Here is a 24,086-nt window from a genome sequence, read left to right as displayed (position 1 = left end):
ATTGACAGAGTTCTCTAGTCACTACCACCAAGTTACTAGAACTTTGTGATGAACTATAATATGCAAGGGATGACGAAAATGATTCCAAGCTCTTCGCGATGCTGAAATTGGCGAAGGTAGAAATCAAGAAAGAACATCAGGTGTTGATGATTAACAAGACCACTAGTTTCAAGAAAATGGGCAAGGAAAAGAAAGAGAACTTCAAGAAGAATGAGAAGCAAGTTGTTACTCTCAGGAAGAAGCCCAAAGTTGGACCCAAGTCTGAAACTGAGTGCTTCTACTGCAAAGGAAATGGTCACTCGAAGCGGAACTGTCGCAAAAACTTGGCGGATAAGAAGGATGGTAAAGTGAACAAAGGTATATTTGATATACATGTTATTGATGTATACTTTACTAGTGTTCATAGTAGCCCCAGGGTATTTGATGCCGGTTCAGTTGCTAATATTTGTAACTCGAAATAAGAGTTGCAAAATGAACGGATACTAGTTATGGGCGAGGTGACGATGTGTGTTTGAAGTGATTCCAAGGTTGATAAACTGGTAAATTGTATTTATGGTTTAGTAGTTGTTTTTCATATATATTTTTCAAAAATAGTAAATTGTAAACCTAAATTTGAATGAAACAAATACAATTTTCAACATCAAACAAACCATAAGTCTAAAGATGTTGCGTTCTTTCAAAATAGCACTAGATACTTGTGTGATTATTTGCATTGTTTCTTGAAAATGTTGAATTTTTAGCGAAAAAATTGAAAGAGCTAATAGTTAAGACCGCAATCGTAAGTCCTCGGTTTGACCTAGACCCAGACATGGACAGTCCGGCCTGAAAGCCCGACATCTTGGTCAGGCTCGGGCTCAGCTTTTCTGCCAGAAGCCGGGGCCGAAAGCCCCAAAATAAGCCCGAACAAGACATAAATTATTATTTTAGAGAAGTATAGGTATAATGTATATTTTAGATACCTCAAAAATTATTATTTTAATAAAAAAGACATTGTTCATGTGTTTCGGGGTGGGCTGAGCTCAGGCTTGAGATTTTGAGGTCGGGGTTTACAAAGCCCATTCCGACGAATGCCTAGGTCTAGTTTGACCTACTAGCTGATGTGGCTCGTTTCTTTGCCACATGCGCGCTTACATGGGAACCTACTCATCAAAAAATACATCAACATATCTAAACAATGAATTAGACCTAGCTGTAACGAATTACATCAATATGTGATGTTTTGTCAACTTTCTTGGTTTCAATCAAATTAAAGCGGAATCAGATTCACTTCAAGTAATTAATTTTTGTTCTGGTCATGCAGGATGGTGGGATGAAGCTGCGGCACTATTTGCAAAATGTGTGGACATAGGTACTGCAATTGGGAGGTCGTTTTAAGCATTGTTTTCGTTCATGTAATCAAGCGGCTCATGTGCTAGCTAACTATGGTTTTTGTAATAAGCCTACTCTTACTTGGTTGGACGAGCCTTCTGACTTTATTGTCGGCACGCTCGTAGACAATGTAAACGTTTCGTGATTTAATAAAACCAGCCATGATGGCCTTTTTTTCAAAATAAAAATATGTGGTGTTTTGTGCAACAAATCCGTAAAGTAGACGTTCTGTGCAACATCTGCACCGATAGTTGGTGGTTTGTGAGTCGTAATTTCCTCTGCGAACAAAACCCAACATGATGGATCGTGTCCCATCATCGCACATGCCGCTGCCGGAGGCCTTTCACCCCATCTCCCGTCACTGACAAGCGAACCAGCAGCGCGTGCAACGAAGATCTCTCCACCCAGCAGCGAATGCATCCCGGCGGAGAGATGAGGCGTACGTTCGCACCCACGGGCGTCGGTGCCCTGCCAGCGCCCGCGCCGCGAAGCCTGGCAAAACCGACGACAGGAAACCCGGCCGGCCGGCCGCGACGCCGTGCGAGCAACCGCGAGCGGCTCACCACGCACACGCCTCGTGCCCCCGTTGCCGTCGCACGGCAGCACGGCCCCGGGGAAACGAAAGGGTTTATTAGGGGGGGAGGCCCCAGGAAGCTTGCACGCGTCGGCGGTGCCGGTGGTCGCGCAAGAGACCACCATTCCACCGGAGAACGCACCCGTCGGTGCGCACGTTATCTTCTCTTCCCCTGTCGTGGCGCCCATACCGCCCCGGCCTAGGTACGTGTGCTAATCCATCCCATCTTATCTGATTATCTCCCACACGAAAATTGTTGCGTAGCGCAGTTCAAGTCCAACGAGTCACACATCCGGCCATGCGTGTGCGTAGGTACTAGGTAGGCACCGTGTACGTACTCTTGTACTCTAGCCACCAAACCAGCTGAACCAGGAGTAACTATACACCACCAAAGCTAGCACGGCAGGCATGCTCCAAGTGTAGCGCGTGCCCTACACACATTCACTCCCTTGCCTTACCGTACTATATATGCTTGCACCTTGCAACCTGTCACCGTCGCCGTTGCGTTCAGTGGCTTGGAGCCTTGGAGAATGGCATTTACGTACCACTGATAGTAACACCTGGGAACGTGTCAGCATCAAGGCCACGTCGCATCATAGTCGAGGCGGTCCATCAGAACCGTGACCAAGATACCAAGATGCGGATTGCGATCGTGACAACCTTTGCTTCGAACCGAGCTGCACGAAAGGTGCGATGCAGTGCAGCGAAGACAACCAGTCAGTAATCCAGCAGGAGCCTCCTTCCTTTATAAAGCCCGGAAGGCAGGGCTCGTGTCGCCGTCCTTCCTCCCTCCTTCCTCCTTCCTCGGTGCACGGGCAGACATGAGGACCTCCGCGGCACTGCTGCTGGTGGTAGTGCTAGCGGTAGTGGCCGCTCACCTGCTGCCGCTGGCGCAATGCGACGGGCCCAACCCGGAGATCCGCAACACCGGCGGGCTGAGCCGGCAGGGCTTCCCGGCGGGGTTCGTGTTCGGGACGGCCGCGTCGGCGTACCAGGTGGAGGGCATGGCGAGGCAGGGCGGGCGCGGGCCCAGCATCTGGGACGCCTTCGCGGCCATACCGGGGACCATCGCCGGCAATGGCTCCGCCGACGTGACGGTCGACGAGTACCATAGGTACAAGGTGTGTGTATTATACTGAATGAACAATCCTCCTGACTGCTATGTGTTTTCTCTTCTGGTGTTTCTTGGTGGTGTCCTCATGTTTCACAGAGGTCTTCATTCTGAGGTGTGTGTAGGAGGATGTGGGCATAATGAAGGACATGGGATTCGACGCGTACCGGTTCTCGATCTCCTGGTCCAGGATTTTCCCAGGTATATGTGACATGTGTGTCCTGAACTCCTGATCCCTCCAACTAAAGCACTTTGCTAATTTTCGATCCAAATTTTTTTCCCCTGGATCAAATGTAGTTTCTGATGTAGAGTTGTGTATGATAAAATTGTAGATGGGACTGGGAAGGTGAACCAAGAAGGAGTGGACTACTACAACAGGCTCATAGACTACATGCTCCAGCAAGGTAACTGAATTTTCTGCACCTAGGCAAGCAGCTCTCGGCATCAGGGCCCGGACTTCTGAGCTAATTAAACCTTGTATATAATGGTGGATTAGGCATCGCCCCGTATGCAAACCTCTACCACTATGACCTCCCGCTGGCGCTCCACCAGCAGTACCTAGGCTGGCTGAGCCCAAAGATTGTGTAAGCATTTCAGCATTTCAGACAGTGGTTTCCACATTTCAGAGCTGAATGTGAGCATGTCTTTGATGCAGTTTGCTTCTTTTTTGTATATAAAAGGGGCGCGTTTGCGGACTATGCCGAGTTCTGCTTCAAGGTGTTCGGAGACAGGGTGAAGAACTGGTTCACCTTCAACGAGCCGAGGGTCGTCGCCGCGCTGGGGTACGACAATGGCCTCCATGCGCCGGGGAGGTGCACCAAGTGCCCTGCAGGAGGCGACTCCAGGACGGAGCCGTACATTGCCACGCACAATATCATCCTTTCGCACGCCGCAGCGGTGCAGCTATACCGTGAGAAGTATCAGGTAGACTTAACCTTCAAGTCACTTTTCACTTGAATGCCCATAGATTCAGTGGGAGTGCCCAGGAGTGAATTTGAACTGTGTTCATTCTATTTATTTAACAGCCTCACCAAAAGGGGAGGATTGGAATTCTCTTGGATTTCGTGTGGTACGAACCTCACAGCGACAGCAATGCGGATCAAGCTGCGGCGCAGAGGGCAAGGGACTTCCACATTGGATGGTAAAACCCATTTCACCCAGGATAATTTTTTTCCTTCAGAAGTTCAGGTTGCAACACAGGGTCTACCCACCAACTGTCACTACTTCGTTTGCAGGTTCCTTGACCCCATAACCAATGGATGCTATCCATCGTCGATGCTCAAGATTGTCGGGAACAGGTTGCCGGGCTTCAGTGCCGACGAGGCCAGGATGGTGAAAGGCTCCATTGACTATGTTGGTATCAACCAATACACTTCTTACTACATGAAGGACCCTGGGGCGTGGAACCAGACGCCGGTCAGTTACCAGGATGATTGGCATGTTGGATTTGTCTGTGAGATCTTGCCCCTTCACTCCAAATCCTTCTGCTGTATACTTTACATTTTTCAGATCCTCATGATGTGTGTGTGCCTTTGCAGATGAACGAAATGGTGTGCCTATTGGACCTCGTGTAAGTGCGTTTTAGGTTTATCTTGTGTAGTATGAGTATACTGTAGTACTCCGTACATGGAGTAGTGCAGAGCCTCTGAGGAATTTTTGTAACTGTAAATTGGTTGAATCTATGCAGGCAAACTCCGACTGGCTTTACATTGTGCCATGGGGAATGAACAAGGCTGTGACCTATGTTAAAGAAAGATATGGAAATCCTATGATGATACTTTCTGAAAACGGTACTGATGATCTCAAATGATAACTGTTTCTTCCAATTAAACAACAAATTGAAACTTAGGTGTTCTCACTGACAAGGAAACGAATGATCAATGTTATGATCTGACAGGAATGGACCAGCCGGGCAACGTCAGCATCGCTGACGGTGTTCACGACACAATCAGGATCCGGTACTACAGAGACTACATAACCGAGCTCAAGAAGGCGATAGACAATGGCGCCCGAGTGGTTGGATACTTTGCTTGGTCTCTGCTTGACAACTTCGAGTGGAGACTCGGCTACACTGCCCGTTTCGGCATTGTCTACGTGGACTTCAATACTCTGAAGAGGTACCCCAAGGACTCAGCCTTGTGGTTCAAGAACATGCTCTCTGAGAAGAAGAGGAGCTAGGATTGCAAACAGGATCAGGGAGGATCAGTTGCTCACTTGCTCCAGCTTTCAGAATAAAATCATAACGTAGTGTATGTTTATCATAGCACCTCAGACTTTTAAGAAACTTAAAATAAAAGGCCATTGAGATTGTGGCTTTGCCCGCCCTTATATATAATACAGTGGGAAGCAAAGACATGTCTTCTAAGTCTTGTTTCCCAAGAGTCAAAACACCACAAGCAGATCAGTTTAGGTAAACTGAAGCACATGAAATAACTGAATATCATAATATCAAATGAGACAATTTCAACAGCATACGCATGACCTCACAGAGGAAAGCCAGATGAGCAATTCGCTGCAAACCAGTACCCCAAAACTGAACTCAACATATTTTATTATACTGATTCCAACAGTATCAATTATTTCTCGTGCTTCTTGCAAGGATTATACTGATTCTCAACATACATGAATAATGACTTCATGATCATGAAACTGCTATCTATACGACTACCCATTTATCTTTCTATCCAAGAGCTTTTCACCAGTGCTTTGCAAGCTATTGCGAATAAGTAAATATCTATTCCTATCCTATATTTCTTATCTGCGGGGAGGCTAGGCAAAACTGGATCGATTAAACAGCAGGTGCCAGAAATTACTAAATACTCTTCAAAAGCTAACTTGACCTTTCCAGTAGATATATATAGGTGCCAACTCCTTCGCTATAACACGGCTTACTTAACTTCACCATTTCAGCCTGCAATCTGAAAATTCATAGAAACAATCAGTATACATGAGAAGCCTGGGAATTGGTAAGTACAGTATGCATGCAGCTAAGTTAGAAAGTCTCAGAATGTGATCAAAATAATTACTTAAGGATCTGGGCTACCAAGTTGATCGTCAGACATCAAGGTTGCCACAAAATTTGCAGTGTTCAGGGTTCAACTAATGGGGCTTCCAGGATTATAGAACTGAGGCTGTGAGTGGAACTAGGACAAGTTAATCAGATTTAACATTGCTTTCAGATTCCACTTACTCTCTACTGGGTAACTGGAAATTACTACTCCAATAAGTAACAGTGAGTTATACTGATTGCAAGTTTTATTCAGCTACCTTGAGCAATCATCATCCAAACATACATAGTATATTTTGAAATCCACATTTCCATTCCAACGCAAACTGTGTGGCATAAATTTCACGTACCATGTACACATACGGATCCGGGCGGCCACCAGTGCCTGCACGACGCAACCCTCTCTTCTGCTTCAGCAACCTGCGAATTCCGAACAGAGAGACGCACGGACAAACAGAGATGGGTCAGTCAGGCAACAAATTTCAGAACATCTTCAGAGATGATAGCTGGATTGGAGGAAGTGTCCTACTCACCAGCGCAGAGCCTTGCTGGTCACAGCGTTGTCGCCGACGGCGGCGCGGATGGCCGTCTCCGTGGCCGGCCCAGCCTTCGGCCGTGAGAGCCACTTCATGATCGAGTCCGCTCTCCGCAGCAGAGCGTCACCACCACCGCTCGCCAGCGGAGGTCGGCGGCATCTCCCCGACGTGGCCGTGGACCGGGAGGACGCGGCTCCCGTGATGGTGCTCCCCTCGCTGGCCACCACGCTGCCCCTCTCGCTCTCCTCCCCCTCCTCGCAGTTGCTGATCTCGATCCAAATTCCCTTCCGCCTCTTCGCCGGCTCGCCCTGGAACAGCTTGCTGGTCGCCTGCGCCAGCACCTAGAGCCACCGACCAGAACCATCGATCAGCGCTGCGCATCGCCACAGAAGACAGGCACGACGGACAAACCGCGAACTAGCAGGCGAGGAGGTTGGTTACCTTGGGGTCGACGCGGCGGAGGGAGGCGATGACGGCGAGCACGCGGAGGGGGTCGATGGGGCGGCTGCGGCGCGCCGCGTCGGACACGCACGACCTCGCCGAGGTGACGGAGTAGGAGGAGGAGGAGCCGGAGTAGGAGGGGAGCTCGTCGCTGCAATTGCGGAGACGCGCACGCGGCGGTGAGCGCCCCGCGCGGAACGGGAAGCGGGTGCGGGCAGAAACCAGAAACCAGCAGCGGTACGGCGGATTCGCGGTTACCTGAGGGTGGGGAGGAGCGGCGCGGGCGGGGAGTCGGCGAGGCAGAGCAGCGCGCCGGCGAGGGCGACGTCGGCGGGGGTGGGGAAGGCCGCGGCGCGGGACGCGGTGGCGGGGGCCGCTCTCATGTCGCCGGCAAGGGGGCAGGCCGTGGTGATGTGGGAGAGGAGGCAGTGGCGGTGCTGGATTTTGTTGGGGAATTGTTGAGAAGTTTTGGGGGAGGATGGTAGCAGTAGCGGTGCCATTTTGAAATTTCAAAGCGTGTAGCGCCCGTGTAGGGAGGCGTGCGGCGCGGCGGGGGTTCAGGGAGGCTGACATGCGGGGTAGCCGCTGGCCATGGCAACTCTTTCTGTTGCATAACTTTCATTTGCCTATCATTTTTTGTAAGTATCCGTCTTAAAATGTAATCCCTCGGTTCATAAATATAAGATGTTGGATATTTCAATATGAACTGCATACGAACTGAAATAAGTGGACAAACAAACTAAAATATGTTTATATATACATCTAATTCAGAAAAAGAGTAGGAAACAATATTTTATATTTATGAACGGAGGGAGTAACTCCGTACTAGGTGTCAAAAACGCTCTTATATTAAGTCACGGAGGGAGTATAATAGTACTAGTGCCTGTTGTTGGCACCCAAACTCCATGAGTTCTTATCAACGAGTGTGTAAGATTGGCATGTTGTAGCAGTAGGTCTGAGGCAGAAGATCGAGGATTCCAGGAATGCGGTTGTCCTAGGAATGGGGACCTCCCCGCCATTACTACTATTAGGAACATTTGTGTTGATTTTAAGCTATGAAAATATTCGGTTTAGAGAACATGTTGATAAGGAATCTTGTTGAGGCGATTACGGCTCCTCACGATTTGTCATGATCTTGTAATTTTAGCTCCAAGCTAAGATTTAAGTAAAATATATACATGTGGGGATGGCGGTTGGTGACGCCCCCCTAGCCTTCACATACCTCCGCCACTTCGATTTTCATGCATAAGTCCACAACACATGGATCATGATTCGATTTTTCAAGAGAGATTCTCATAATTTCATTTAGAATCGTGGGTGAGATTTTTTATTTAATTTATGAATATCTCATCTCCCTCTCTGTGTACCTAAAAGTTCATAAACCACACTTGCATTGGCTCCTTCCTTCCTACAAATAGGTTTTTCATGTGGTACAGATGAATAGAACGGTCATTGTTGGGGAACGTAGCAGAAATTCAAAAAATTCTACGCATCACCAAGATCAATCTATGGAGTACTCTAGCAACGAGGGGAAGGAGAGTGCATCTACATACCCTTGTAGATCACTAAGCGGAAGCGTTCAAGTGAACGGGGTTGATGGAGTCGTACTCGTCGTGATCCAAATCACCGATGATCCTAGTGCCGAACGGACGGCACCTCCGTGTTCAACACACATGCAGCCCGGTGACGTCTCCCACGCCTTGATCCAGCAAGGGGAGAAGGAGAGGTTGGGGAAGACTCCGTCCAGCAGCAGCACGACGGCATGGTGGTGGTGGAGGAGCGTGGAACTCTAGCAGGGCTTCGCCAAGCACTACGAGAGACGAGGAGGAGAGAGGTAGGGCTGCGCCTTGGGAGAGTTCATCTCGTGTCTTGGGCAGCCCCAAAACCTCCACTATATATAGGGGCAAGGGGGAGGGTGAGGCGCCCTAGGGTTTCCCCTAGGGGGGCGGGGCCAGGGCAGATGGGATCTCCCCCTTGGGTGACTTGGCCCCCAAGCCAGGAGGTGGGAACCCTAGATGGGGCGCCCCAAACCCCCTGGTTACGTGGGAATAGGTGAGGGGGGCGCACAGCCCCTTAGTGGGCTGGTTTGCCCCCTTCCCTTGGCCCATGAAGCCCCCCAACACTTGTCGGGGCTCCCGAAACACCTTTCGGTCATGCTGGTCATCACCCGGTACCTCCGGAACACTCCTGGACTCAAAAACCCTTAGTCCAATATATCAATATTTACCTCCGGACCATTCCAGAACTCCTCGTAATGTCGGAGATCTCATCCGGGACTCCGAACAACATTCGGTAACCGCGTACATACTTTCCCTATAACCCTAGCGTCACCGAACCTTAAGTGTGTAGACCCTGCGGGTTCGGGAACCATGTAGACATGATCGAGACACCTCTCCGGCCAATAACCAACAGCGGGATCTGGATACCCATGTTGGCTCCCACATGTTCCATGATGATCTCATCGGATGAACCACGATGTCGAGGATTTAATCAATCCTGTATTCAATTCCCTTTGTCTAGCGGTATTGTACTTGCCCGAGATTCGATCGTCGGTATCCGATACCTTGTTCAATCTCGTTACCGGCAAGTCTCTTTACTCATTCCGTAACACATCATCCCGTGATCAACTCCTTGGTCACATTGCGCATATGATGATGTCCTACCGAGTGTGCCCAGAGATACCTCTCCGTCACGCGGAGTGACAAATCCCAGTCTCGATTCATGCCAACCCAACAGACACTTTTGGAGATACCCGTAGTGTACCTTTATAGCCACCCAGTTACGTTGTGACGTTTGGCACACCCAAAGCATTCCTACGGTATCCGGGAGTTGCACAATCTCATGGTCTAAGGAAATGATACTTGACATTAGAAAAGCTTTAGCATACGAACTACACGATCTTTGTGCTAGGCTTAGGATTGGGTCTTGTCCATCACATGATTCTCCTAATGATGTGATCCCGTTATCAACGACATCCAATGTCCATGGTCAGGAAACCGTAACCATCTATTGATCAACGAGCTAGTCAACTAGAGGCTTACTAGGGACATGGTGTTGTCTATGTATCCACACATGTATCTGAGTTTCCTATCAATACAATTATAGCATGGATAATAAACGATTATCATGAACAAGGAAATATAATAATAACTAATTTGTTATTGCCTCTAGAGCATATTTCCAACAGTGTTTCTAGTCTAGTTGTGTCAAATCGGGTGTGAAGTGTCCTTCTAGGTGCTTTGACCGCTCTTAAGGTGCCCGCACTCTTGGCTTGAATCGCCGACTTGTGTCCCACTTGCACTAGAGTCAATAATCTAGTTCACATCGTCATGTGATTAACACTCACAGGTCACATCGCCATGTGACCAACATCCAAAGAGTTTACTAGAGTCAATAATCTAGTTCACATCACTATGTGATTAACACTCAATGAGTTCTGGGTTTGATCATGTTGCTTGTGAGAGAGGTTTTAGTCAACGGGTCTGCAACATTCAGATCCGTACGTACTTCGCAAATCTCTACGCTATATTTGGAGCCATTTCAAATAACTGTTCTACTTGGAGCTATTATAAATTGTTGCTCCATTATGCGTATCCGGTATCTCTACTCAGAGCTATCCGGATAGGTTTTAAGCTTGCATCGACGTAACTCTTTATGTCGAACTCTTTATCACCTCCATAACTGAGAAACATATCCTTATTCCTTTAAGGATAATTTTGACCGCTATCTGGTGATCTACTCCTAGATCACCTTTGTACCCTCTTGCCAGACATGTGGCAAGGCACACATCAGGTGTGGTACTCAGCATGGCATATCGTATAGAGCCCATGACAAGAGCATAGGGGACGACCTTCGTCCTTCCTCTTTCTTCTGCCGTGGTCGAGCTTTAACTCTTAACTTCATACCTTACAACTCAGGCAAGAACTCCTTCTTTGGCTGATCCATCTTGAACACCTTCAAGATCATGTCAAGGTATGTGCTCATTTGAAAGTACCATTAAGCGTTTTTGATCTATCCTTATAGATCTTGATGCTCAATGTTCAAGTAGCCTAATCCAGGTTTTCCATTGAAAAACACCTTTTCAAATAACCCTATATGCTTTCCAGAAATTCTACATCATTTCGGATCAACAATATGTCATCCACATATACTTATCAGAAATGTCGTAGTGCTCCCACTCACTTTATTGTAAATACAAGTTTCTAGCAAACTTTGTATAAACCCATAAACTTTGATTACTCCATCAAAGTGTATATTCCGACTCTGAGATGCTTACTCCAGTCCTTTGAAGGATTGCTGGAGCTTTGCATACTTGTTAGCATCTTTCAGGATCGACAAAATCTTCTGGTTGTATCACATACAACCTTTCCTCAAGAAAATCATCAAGGAAACAATATTTTGACATCCTATCTGCAAGATTTCATAAATAATGCAGTACCTGCTAATTCCAACAGACTCTTAGCATCGCTACGAGTGAGAAAGTCTCATCGTAGTCAACTCCTTGAACTTGTTGAAAAACATCTTAACGACAAGTCGAGCTTTCTTAATGGTGATACTTACCATCATTGTCCGTCTTTCTTTTAAAATCCACATGTACCTAACAGCCTTACGACCATCAAGTAGTTCTTCCAAAGTCTACACTTTGTTTTCATACATGGATGTTCTCTCGGATTTTATGGCCTCGAGCCAATTTTCGGAATCTGGGCCCACCATCGCTTCTCCATAGCTCGTAGGTTCATTGTTGTCTAGCAACATGACTTCCAAGACAGGATTACGTACCACTCTGAAGTAGTACGCATCCTTGTCGTCCTACGAGATTTTGGTAGTGACTTGATCCGAAGTTTCATGATCACTATCATAAGCTTCCACTTCAATTGGTGTAGGTGCCACAGGAACAACTCCTTGTGCCCTGCTATACACTATTTGAAGTGACAGTTCAATAACCTCATCAAGTCTCCACCATCCTCCCACTCAATTCTTTCGAGAGAAACTTTTCCTCGAGAAAGGACCCGATTCCAGAAACAATCCCTATTGCTTTCGGATCTGAGACAGGAGGTATACCCAACTGTTTTGGGTGTCCTATGAAGATGCATTTATCCGTTTTGGGTTCGAGCTTATCAGCCTGAAACTTTTTCACATAAGCGTCGCAGCCCCAAACTTTTAAGAAACGACAGCTTAGGTTTCTCTGAACCATAGTTCATACGGTGTCGACTCAAACGGAATTGCGTGGTGCCCTATTTAAAGTGAATATGGTTGTCTCTAATGCCCAAACCCATAAACTATAGTGGTAATTCGATAAGAGACATCATGGTATGCATCATATCCAATAGGGTGCAGTTATGACGTTCAGACACACCATCACACTATGGTGTTCCAGGCTGTATCAGTTGTGAAATCATTTCCACAATGTCTTAATTCTGTGCCAAACTCGTAATTCAGATATTCATCTCTATGATCATATCATAGATATTTCATCCTCTTGTCATGACGATCTTTCAACTTCACCCTGAAATTACTTGAACCTTTCAATATTTCAGACTCTGTGAAGTAAGAACATAACGATATCCACTACATGCCTCAGCACTCATTGGACTGTATACATCAAGATGTATTACTTCCAACAAGTTGTTTTCTTGTTCCATCTTACTGAAAACGAGGCATTTCAGTCATCTTGCCCATGTGGTATGATTTGCATGTCTCAAGTGATTCAAAATCAAGTGAGTCCAAAGATCCATCAACATGGAGCTTTTTCATGCGTTTTATACCAATATGACTCAAATTGCAGTGCCATAAGTATGTGGTAATATCATTACTATCTTATATCTTTTGGCATGAACATGTGTATCACTACGATCGGGATTCAATAAACCATTCATTTTAGGCGCAAGACCATTGAAGGTATTATTCAAATAAACAGAGCAACCATTATTCTCCTTAAATGAACAACCGTATTGCGATAGACATAATCCAATCATGTCTATGCTCAACGCAAACACCAAATAACAATTATTTAGGTTTAACACCAATCCCGATGGTAGAAGGAGCGTGCGATGTTTGATCACATCAACCTTGGAAACTCTTCCAACACACATCGTCATCTCACCTTTGGCTAGTCTCCGTTTATTCTGTAGTCTTTTATTTCAAGTTACTAACACTTAGCAACCGAATCGGTATCTTATACCCTGCTGCTACTAGGAGTACTAGTAAAGTACACATTTAATATAATGTATGTCCAATACATACTTCTTTCAACCTTGCCAGCCTTCTCATCTACCAAGTATCCAGGGTGGTTCTGCTTCAGTGACCGTTCCCCTTATTACAGAAGCACTTAGTCTCGGGTTTGGGTTCAACTTTGGGTTTCTTCACTAGAGCAGCAACTGATTTGTTGTTTCATGAAGTATCCCTTTCTTGCCCTTGCCCTTCTTGAAACTTAGTGGTTCTACTAACCATCAACAATTGATGCTCCCTTTTGATTTCTACTTTCGCGGTGTCGCGAATAGCTCAAGGATCATATCTATCCCTGATATGTTGTAGTTCATCACGAAGCTCCAGTAGCTTGGTGACAGTGACTTTGGAGAACCATCACTATCTCATCTGGAAGATCAACTCCCACTCGATTCAAGCGATTGTTGTACTCATACAATCTGAGCCCATGCTCAACGATTGAGCTTTTCTCCTTAGTTTGCAGGCTTAGGAAACTTGTCAGAGGTCTCATACTCTTGACGTGGGCACTAGCCTGAAATCCCAATTTCAGTCCTTGAAACATCTCATATGTTCTGCGATGTTTCAAAAACGTCTTTAGTGCCTCAATTCTAAACCATTTAGCATTACGCACTGAACTATCATGTAGTCATCAAAACGTGTATGTCAGATGTTCGCAACATCTACAACTGACGTTCGAGGTTCAGCTCACTGAGCGGTGCATTAAGGACATAATCCTTCTGCGCAGCAATGAGGACAATCCTCAGTATGCGGACCCAGTCTGCATAATTGCTACTATTAACTTTCAACTAAATTTTCTCTAGGAACGCATCTAAAATAGTAGAACTAAAGCGTAAGCTATGACATAATTTGCAAAGTCCTTTTGACTATGTTCATGATAATTGAGTTCATCTGATTATTTCATGAACTCCCACTCAGATAGACATTCCTCTAGTCATCTAAGTGATACATGATCCGAATCAACTAGGCCGTGTCCGATCATCACGTGAGACGGACTAGTCATCATCGGTGAACATCTCATGTTGATCGCATCTTCTATACGACTCATGTTTGACCTTTCGGTCCTCCGTGTTCCGAGGCCATGTCTGTACATGCTAGGCTCGTTAAGTTAACCTAAGTGTTCCGCATGTGTTCCGAGGCCATGTCTGTACATGCTAGGCTCGTCAACACCCGTTGTATTCGAACGTAAGAATCTATCACACCCGATCATCACGTGGTGCTTCAAAACGACGAACCTTCATAACGGTGCACAGTTAGGGGGAACACTTTTCTTGAAATTTTAGTGAGGGATCATCTTATTTAAGCTACCGTCATTCTAAACAAATAAGATGTAAAACATGATAAACATCACATGCAATCAAATAGTGACATGATATGGCCAATATCATTTTGCTCCTTTTGATCTCCATCTTTGGGGCTCCATGATCATCATCGTCACCGGCATGACACCATGATCTCCATCATCATGATCTCCATCATCGTGTCTTCATGAAGTTGTCTCGCCAACTATTACTTCTACTACTACAGCTAACGGTTAGCAATAAAGTAAAGTAATTACATGACATTTATGTTGACACGCAGGTCATAAATAAATTAAGACAACTCCTATGGCTCCTGCCGGTTGTCATACTCATCAACATGCAAGTCGTGATTCCTATTACAAGAACATGATCATCTCATACATCACATATATCATTCATCACATCCTTTGGCCATATCACATCACAAAACACTTGCTGCAAAAACAAGTTAGACGTCCTCTAATTGTTGTTGCAAGTTTTTACGTGGCTGCTATAGGTTGCTAGCAAGAACGTTTTTTACCTACGCCAAAACCACAACGTGAATTGCCAATTTCTATTTACCCTTCATAAGGACCCTGTTCATCGAATCCGATCCGACTAAAGTGGGAGAGACAGACACCCGCCAGCCACCTTATGCAACTAGTGCATGTCAGTCGGTGAAACCGGTCTCACGTAAGCGTACGTGTAAGGTTGGTCCGGGCCGCTTCATCCCACAATGTCGCCGAATCAAGATAAGACTAGTAACGGCAAGATAATTGACAATATCGACGCCCACAACTGCTTTGTGTTCTACTCGTGCATAGAAACTACGCATAGACCTAGCTCACGATGCCACTGTTGGGGAACGTAGCAGAAATTCAAAAAAATTCTACGCATCACCAAGATCAATCTATGGAGTAATCTAGCAACGAGGGGAAGGAGAGTGCATCTACATACCCTTGTAGATCACTAAGCGGAAGCGTTCAAGTGAACGGGGTTGATGGAGTCGTACTCGTCGTGATCCAAATCACCGATGATCCTAGTGCCGAACGGACGGCACCTCCGTGTTCAACACACATGCAGCCCGGTGACGTCTCCCACGCCTTGATCCAGCAAGGGGAGAAGGAGAGGTTGGGGAAGACTCCGTCCAGCAGCAGCACGACGGCATGGTGGTGGTGGAGGAGCGTGGAACTCTAGCAGGGCTTCGCCAAGCACTACGAGAGACGAGGAGGAGAGAGGTAGGGCTGCGCCTTGGGAGAGTTCATCTCGTGTCTTGGGCAGCCCCAAAACCTCCACTATATATAGGGGCAAGGGGGAGGGTGAGGCGCCCTAGGGTTTCCCCTAGGGGGGCGGGGCCAGGGCAGATGGGATCTCCCCCTTGGGTGACTTGGCCCCCAAGCCAGGAGGTGGGAACCCTAGATGGGGCGCCCCAAACCCCCTGGTTACGTGGGAATAGGTGAGGGGGGCGCACAGCCCCTTAGTGGGCTGGTTTGCCCCCTTCCCTTGGCCCATGAAGCCCCCCAACACTTGCCGGGGCTCCCGAAACACCTTTCGGTCATGCTGGTCATCACCCGGTACCTCCGGAACACTCCTGGACTCAAAAACCCTTAGTCCAATATATCAATATTTACCTCCGGACCATTCCAGAACTCCTCGTAATGTCGGAGATCTCATCCGGGACTCCGAACAACATTCGGTAACCGCGTACATACTTTCCCTATAACCCTAGCGTCACCGAACCTTAAGTGTGTAGACCCTACGGGTTCGGAAACCATGTAGACATGACCAAGACACCTCTCCGGCCAATAACCAACAGCGGGATCTGGATACCCATGTTGGCTCCCACATGTTCCACGATGATCTCATCGGATGAACCACGATGTCGAGGATTTAATCAATCCCATATTCAATTCCCTTTGTCTAGCGGTACTGTACTTGCCCGAGATTTGATCGTCGGTATCCGATACCTTGTTCAATCTCGTTACCGGCAAGTCTCTTTACTCATTCCGTAACACATCATCCCGTGATCAACTCCTTGGTCACATTGCACATATGATGATGTCCTACCGAGTGGGCCCAGAGATACCTCTCCATCACACGGAGTGACAAATCCCAGTGTACCTTTATAGCCACGCAGTTACGTTGTGACGTTTGGCACACCCAAAGTATTCCTACGGTATACAGGAGTTGCACAATCTCATGGTCTAAGGAAATGATACTTGACATTAGAAAAGCTTTAGCAAACGAACTACACGATCTTTGTGCGAGGCTTAGGATTGGGTCTTGTCCATCACATGATTCTCCTAATGATGTGATCTCGTTATCAACGACATCCAATGTCCATGGTCAGGAAACCGTAACCATCTATTGATCAACAAGCTAGTCAACTAGAGGCTTACTAGGGACATGGTGTTGTCTATGTATCCACACATGTATCTGAGTTTTCTATCAATACAATTATAGCATGGATAATAAACGATTATCATGAACAAGGAAATATAATAATAACTAATTTGTTATTGCCTCTAGAGTATATTTCCAACAGTCATGCCATATGGCCACTTTGTCTCATAGCCAATTCTTTTTATTAGTCCTAAGTGTAGTGCATATATTCCTTGTAAATAACTTGTCACTGTTGGGGAATGTAGTAATTTTAAAAAAAAATCCTACGCACTCGCAAGATCATGGTGATGCATAGCAACGAGAGGGGAGAGTGTTGTCCACGTACCCTCATAGACCGTTAAGCGAAAGCGTTATAACAACGCGGTTGATGTAGTCGTACGTCTTCACGATCGACCGATCCTCGGTACCGAACGTACGACACCTCCACGTTCAGCACATGTTCAGCTCGGTGACGTCCTGCGAACTCACGATCCAGTAGAGCTTGGAGAAGAGTTTCGTCAGCACGACGGCGTGGTGACGATTTTGATGAAGCTACCGACGCAGAGCTTCGCCTAAGAACTGCTACGATATGACCGAGGTGGATTATGATGGAGGCGGGCACCGCACACGGCTAAGAGATCAAAAGATCAATTATTGTGTCTATGGGGTGCCCCCTGCCCCCGTATATAAAGGAGCTAGGGAGGAGGCGGCCGGCCAAGGAGGAGGGCGCGCCAGGGGGGTCCTACTCCCCCTCTTTTCCTAGTTGGAGTATGAGAGGAGAAGGAAGGGAGAGGGGAAGAGAAGGAAAGGAGCCCCCCTCCTTGTCCAATTCGGACTAGAGGGGGAGGGGGCGCGCGGCTGCCCTTGGCCGCCCCTCCTCTTCTCCCACTAAGGCCCATTAGGCCCAATATACTCCCCGGGGGGTTCTGGTAACCCCCGGTACTCCGGTAAATGTTTGAAACCTCCCGAAACACTTTCGATGTCTGAACATAGTCATCCAATATATCGATCTTTACGTCTCGACCATTTCGAGACTCCTCGTCATGTCCGTGATCATATCCGGGACTCCGAACTACCTTCGGTACATCAAAACACAAAAACTCATAATATCGATTGCCACAAAACTTTAAGCATGCAGACTTTGCGGGTTCGAGAACTATGTAGATATGACCGAGACACGTCTTCAGTCAATAACCAATAGCGGAACTTGGATGCTCATATTGGTTCCTACATATTCTACAAAGATCTTTATCGGTCAAACAGCATAACAACATACATTGTTCCCTTTATCATCGGTTTGTTACTTGCCCGAGATTCGATCGTCGGTATCTCAACACCTAGTTCAATCTCGTTACCGACAAGTCTCTTTACTCGTTCCGTAATGCATCATCCCGCAACTAACTCATTAGTTGCATTGCTTGCAAGGCTTATAGTGATGTGCATTACCGAGAGGGCCCAGAGATACCTCTCCAACAATTGGAGTGACAAATCCTATTCTTGATCTATGCCAACTCCACAAACACCATCGGAGACACCTGTAGAGCACCTTTATAATCACCCAGTTACGTTGTGACGTTTGGTAGCACACAAAGTGTTCCTCCGGTATTCGGGAGTTGCACAATCTCATAGTCATAGGAACATGTATAAGTCATGAAGAAAGCAATAACAGTAAACTTAAACGATCAAGTGCTAAGCTAACAAAATGGGTCAAGTCAATCACATCATTCTCCTAATGATGTGATCCCGTTGATCAAATAACAACTCATGTCTATGGCTAGGAAACTCAACCATCTTTGATCAACGAGCTAGTCAAGTAGAGGCATACTAGTGACACTTTGTTTGTCTATGTGTTCACACATGTATTATGTTTCCGGTTAATACAATTCTAGCATGAATAATAAACATTTATCATGATATGAGGAAATAAACAATAACTTTATTATTGCCTCTAGGGCATATTTCCTTCAGTCACACCCGAGAATTATTATTCTCCTTTGAGATCTCAAACATGAAGTAAGTATATGAGGAGAAAAACTTCCATTGCCCTTGCACATAATGAATTTGGGTTTGTCATTAACCTCATCCCTTGATTTCCTAACATTGATATGTTGAGAAGATGAGTAGTATATCTTAAGCCATGCTTCAGTTGTGCTATTTCTTCCCATTTGTTCCAATACACATTTTGTTTATCATAATCTCCCCACAGTAGGATATTGCCATTCTTGTGGTTAACCTCTTAGGATAAAACAACTAATTTAATATGTTTGAACTACCTGCATTGCAACTTTTATCAAAACTTCTTGGCATGATGAACCATAAAAAACTCCTCCATCAAGGTTGTTAACTCTTGCACATAGTTTCTCAAAAAATTATGTGCCACTTCTCCCCAGGGTTGTTGGCAGTCCTAGGTATTTTTCTTCAAGTGCCTATGTTCTAATCCCCAAGGCTCGCTACATTTCATCTTTGATCTCTTCACTGCTATTTGGACTTAATATAGCTGATTTATCTTTGTTTACCAAATAGCCTGATCCCTTGTTGCATATTTCTAAGAAATCCCACAATCCTTAGGCTCCTTTTCTTGATGCTTGTGCAAAAACCATACAATCATCAGTAGATAACAGGTGGGATATCCCATGGAGCATCGATATCCACTCTAATTCCCTTAGACAAATTTTGAGACCCCCCACATTCCAGATTGGATAAGCACTCGTGACACAGTGAAGAAGGCAAGGAGAGATGTCAGATCAGGTGAAATGACTCTATCTCAAGAAAATTAGACTAAAACTCATGTTCCACATGAATTAGGTTAATTTTGGTATATAGAACCCGAGTTTTAGTATAATTAGACATTAGTCATGTCTATCTTTTATTGCACTACCTTGAGTTTCCCCTTTGTTCCCCTTACAATGTAGTGAATACATTCATAGGTAATAATCACATTATTTTTCCCAATCTAAACCACTTAATTTTCCAATCTAAGCCCCCACCTAGTCTTCACATAGCTCTGCCACTTGGATGTTTAATGCACAATTCCACACCACATATATTAGCTATATGGACTATGCAAAAGGTAAAAAAAGAGGGGGAATTGCACATCTCGAAGATGGTGATCATGCCTTCAAAGGGACAGCCAAAGCAACGTCATGGACATGAGTGTTCAACAACAATAATACGCCACGACCACAATGACGACGTCCATCAAGATGACGTCAACTTCGATGGCAATCTACATGCAGTATGAAGGTTGGGAGTTGAGACTGCCATTCTAGGCCAACATCGCGATGGCGACCATACTAGCTAGCGATGCCACCTTCGGAGACCCCCCGACACGTCGTAGGGTATTGCCATTCTCGACTACCTTCCTTGTGCAAATATGCTAGCATAGCGTGTTTAGAATTATAGTCACAAAAACTAAAAAAAAGGAAGTAATTATAAGTGAAAAATGAGCCATGGAATTGTGTGTTTACGAGAGAAAAAATGTTTTTATTTGCAAGCACGTGATCTATAACTGTGGACATTACTACGAATGGTGCGTTTTAATCACCATTCTGTCAATTTTATTTGTGCATGCCAAGTTTGAATTTATTTCCTCATAAAATCTAGCAAACTATAGTGCACTCAAACATAAAAATAACAACGTTCTTATTTTAAAAAATGTAGAGCATACTTTTTTGGGGGTTACCAAGGGTTGAAAATTATTATTATTATGTAATACACTATAATTGTACATTGCATCACATGTTTTTGGGAAAAGCCATAATCACAAAAAAAATGGGGCATCTCACAACTGAATCTGAGTTGAGGTCTAAATTAACGAAACAATACCATTCATGCACTTCACATGAGACACATGAAAATAGGATTATATCTCCATCGCGCTATCTGCACAAAGAGTCAATGACAAGGTTCCCTTTAATCAAAGCATTCCAATTTAAATTTAAGAGGATGATAATCATTAGGAAAAAATTACGTGGTGTTCATAGTAGGATTGAATCCTATGGATTTATGTTTATTTTAAAGAATCCTATGGATTTCTTTTATTTCCCTAGGATTTTTCTACTACATTTCATTGTGAATTCCACCTCCACTCAAACCTCTTGAAAAATCATCTTTTTCATGTAATACAATCAAACATAAAAAATCAAGTAGGATTAATATAGACATGACACGACAATTATGTATTTTTTTTACCATTTCTACAGTCTAAGAATCATACAAATCAAAGAAATCCTAAAAACGATAAGGTGCAATGGTATCTAGTCGGAACTAGAGCTTCGAGTCTTCTTGAAGAGTTACTTTGTTCTCAAATAATAAGACTAAGAGTACGTTGACAATGAGTCCCTATTTTTTCTGTAACCACCACTCTAAACCCTAGTGTGGCTCCGAAGATCTAATCCCTCTCTTCCACCTTCGGCCACCGCTTTGGTGCCGTGGGGAGGATGTGGCGATTTCTCGGCCTTTATTCTCGTGCATGCAAGAACCTTTCTTATGTTTGATTATGCTTTGATAATAATGTTATTTTCAACAAAATCTCCTAGCTGCAATCCTCTATCTCGGCGGCACTTGCTTCGGTCACCAAAGATCATGAGAGTTTGTGTCCGTGTCGACCACTACAGACATGCATAGGATGCTCACTTGCAATTAACTACTCTTCCCATAATGTAAGAGTGTCAAAAACGAGAGCGGCGGTAGAGCACACGAGCTCGCCTGCTCCCGCTACTTGTACCAATGGGACAAAGACGTGTTGGTATGCATATTAAATGCAATAGTAGAGAGCAGAGAAAGATATGCAACGTCCAACACTATCAAACGGTGACGGCGCCGTCTGAAATGAGACACCACGGCGGTGCAAAATTCTAACCTGGAAAGTAAAAAAAAACTCATTGTCATGATGTGTTTGTGTTTTTGTGTACGCCACATATAAAACTGTAAAAAAAAGATCATTTTGATGGTATACATCTATATGTATCGTGTACTTTTTCAGAATTTTGAGATGTGAATCTCAAAAAAGAAATTGATACGTGAAAGTACAATTTTAGAAATAAAAATGGGCTTGAAGGAACCCATCATACGGATGCCCTTTTCGTGGTGATTTTTTTTGTCGAACTTGGAGAGCTTTATTCAACAAAACCACGATGAATTCAGAAAGAATGTCCATCGTGTACTTGAACGGAAGTTTCACCGTGTATTAAAAAATGGCCATGATGAATTCAAAAAGGTTCATCATGCACTTTTTGTTCAATGGATATTTTCTAAAGCAATTTACGATCTATTAGAAAAATGTTCATCACATTACAAGAAATATTCTAACTTGTTTAGAAAACTAATTCTATTTTTAAATGTGGGAACAAGTCTATTTTAACATCATGATTAGTGCGTTTTTAAAATACGGGAACGCCATAAAATGGTAGTAACACTTTTCTGGAACAATGTTTATCGTGTTTTCAGAAAAGAGCACCATGATTTCAAAAAATCATCATGTTTTAAAAAATGTACCACATTTTTAAAAATATGAGAAGACTTTTATTTTTACATCATGATTAACGTGTTTTTGAAATATGGGAACACTACAAAAATGTTAATGGTATTTTTAGAAAATCACATCAAGATTAAAAAATATTCATCATTTTTAATGAAATGTTCATTTTTTTAAACATGATAACACTTTTATATTTACATGATTTTTTATAAATATAATTTTTTTAATTGGTCAATGATTAAGGTTGTAGTGCAACTAATACTTTCTAAAACACGATGTTATTTTGGGAAACAAATGAAACAATAATAATACACGATGAATATTTTTAAAATATATGATGAATATATTTTCAAGTACACGATGAACATCCCGCTGCTGAGGGACGGCGGAGATGCATGGAGGCTGGATCTGGTCATCCTAGGTCGGATCCGGCGTGGCTTCACCTAAGCGGGAGCGGTGCGAGATGAGCTACTGCGTGCAGCGTCCGCAACGGTTCCTTGGTTGAGCTGCGAGCTCCGAAGGGCAGCGTGGTTGGGGATCAAATGGTGGACAGTGCAGTGTCGGAGTGTGTGTGCTGGGAGGCGCATGCGCGCAAGGGGTTGGGCGCTCTCCTGTTGCTCTGTTGGCCGGGTGGCGCAGCTGGGTGCGTGGGTCTGGTGAGGTGGCTCTGGTCCCCTAGGTAGGGTTGGCGTGTACGAGCAGAGCAGCCTCGAGTGTCGACTGCGGTTGCTCGGGTGATGAAGATGGTGGCTCGCCTGGTGTGGGGCCTCGGGGTCGGTGTGTGTTGATGGTGCCATGTTGTTGGTTTGTTGTAACGGTTTTCACCCGGGTTTTCGTTAATTAATCAGGCAACTCTTTTTTACACTTTAACGAATCGAGCCCTAAGGGACCTTGTTTTAAAAAAACAAAACATTTAACGAATTTTCCAATACACGACTAATATTATGAACATGTGTATGAGGACCTTTTTTTATTATACATGAATATTCTTGTAGAAAAAATGTTCCCGTACCGTGGAAGTACATAGCTACACTCTCCTGAGGCTATGACTCGACGTCGACCACATGACGGATGAAGTCCTCTAGCAACCTAACGACGTTACAACGCTTGGTGGGCCAATAAATGCATTACAGCAGCGTACTATGTCCCATCAGCATTTGGCGTGTCAGATCTTTGTGGCGTGTACGGTGTAGGATACCATGAGCAGGCGAAGACGTGCACTCCTTTGAATTTTCGTGTCAAAAACGCTCTTCAAAAGAATGCTCTCTTATATTATGGGAAGGAGGAAGTAGTCAATCATTTTTATCTCACAAGAAGTTACTTTTTTCAAAAGGAATTCTAGAAACAAATCAACGTCTTACTTTAGGAGAGGGATTCAAACGAGTCAAGTCGCGAGAGTCTCACAGATCTCGCACATCCAGGCCACAGGTTGAGGCCTTTCTGCCCACTCCACCCAGCAGCACAGCTCAGCAGAGGCCCGGTCCGAAACGGCAAAAATCCCCTCCTCCGGCGGCGAGCTTTTTTATGGTACCCTATACTGCTAGAAGAAGGGAGCAGTACCCTTCAAAAAAAAAAAGAAAAAGAAGGGAGCAGTATATATCTAATCTCACCGTTGATTTCTCAAGGGTAGTTTAGACCCTAATTTTCACATTAAAACTCTTCGTTTGTATCTATTAAGAGAAAACG

General features: G+C 44.9%; 2 protein-coding genes across 3 annotated transcripts; one reads left to right on the top strand and one right to left on the bottom strand.

Moving 5' to 3' along the window:
• The first annotated feature begins 2,671 nt into the window (after positions 1-2,671).
• LOC125535900 (beta-glucosidase 26) lies at positions 2,672-5,388 on the top strand. The gene is made up of 10 exons (XM_048698971.2): positions 2,672-3,063; positions 3,179-3,254; positions 3,386-3,457; positions 3,550-3,637; positions 3,734-3,977; positions 4,079-4,194; positions 4,289-4,506; positions 4,592-4,623; positions 4,741-4,843; positions 4,951-5,388. Exons 1-10 carry the CDS (start codon positions 2,764-2,766, stop codon positions 5,229-5,231), a joined length of 1,530 nt encoding a protein of 509 aa, XP_048554928.2. The 5' UTR covers positions 2,672-2,763; the 3' UTR covers positions 5,232-5,388.
• A 199-nt stretch (positions 5,389-5,587) lies between these two features.
• On the bottom strand, positions 5,588-8,066 carry LOC125535901 (uncharacterized). 2 transcript variants are annotated; one of them, XM_048698972.2, is made up of 5 exons: positions 7,296-8,058; positions 7,038-7,188; positions 6,594-6,937; positions 6,411-6,480; positions 5,588-5,971 (listed from the first exon to the last, which is right to left on the bottom strand). In XM_048698972.2, exons 1-5 carry the CDS (start codon positions 7,535-7,537, stop codon positions 5,960-5,962), a joined length of 819 nt encoding a protein of 272 aa, XP_048554929.2. In that variant the 5' UTR covers positions 7,538-8,058; the 3' UTR covers positions 5,588-5,959. The 2 variants fall into 2 exon arrangements, with proteins under 2 accessions (XP_048554929.2, XP_087399384.1); XM_087543258.1 differs by having other exon boundaries at positions 7,038-8,066.
• Positions 8,067-24,086: the final 16,020 nt, after the last annotated feature.

The sequence above is a fragment of the Triticum urartu genome, chromosome 2A (assembly GCF_056163025.1).
Source record: "Triticum urartu cultivar PI428250 chromosome 2A, HENAU_Tu73, whole genome shotgun sequence".
In the NCBI taxonomy this organism is placed as follows: Eukaryota; Viridiplantae; Streptophyta; class Magnoliopsida; order Poales; family Poaceae; genus Triticum; species Triticum urartu.
The sequence above is the reverse complement of the archived record's forward strand: the minus strand, read 5'-3'. Positions and strand labels throughout refer to the sequence as shown.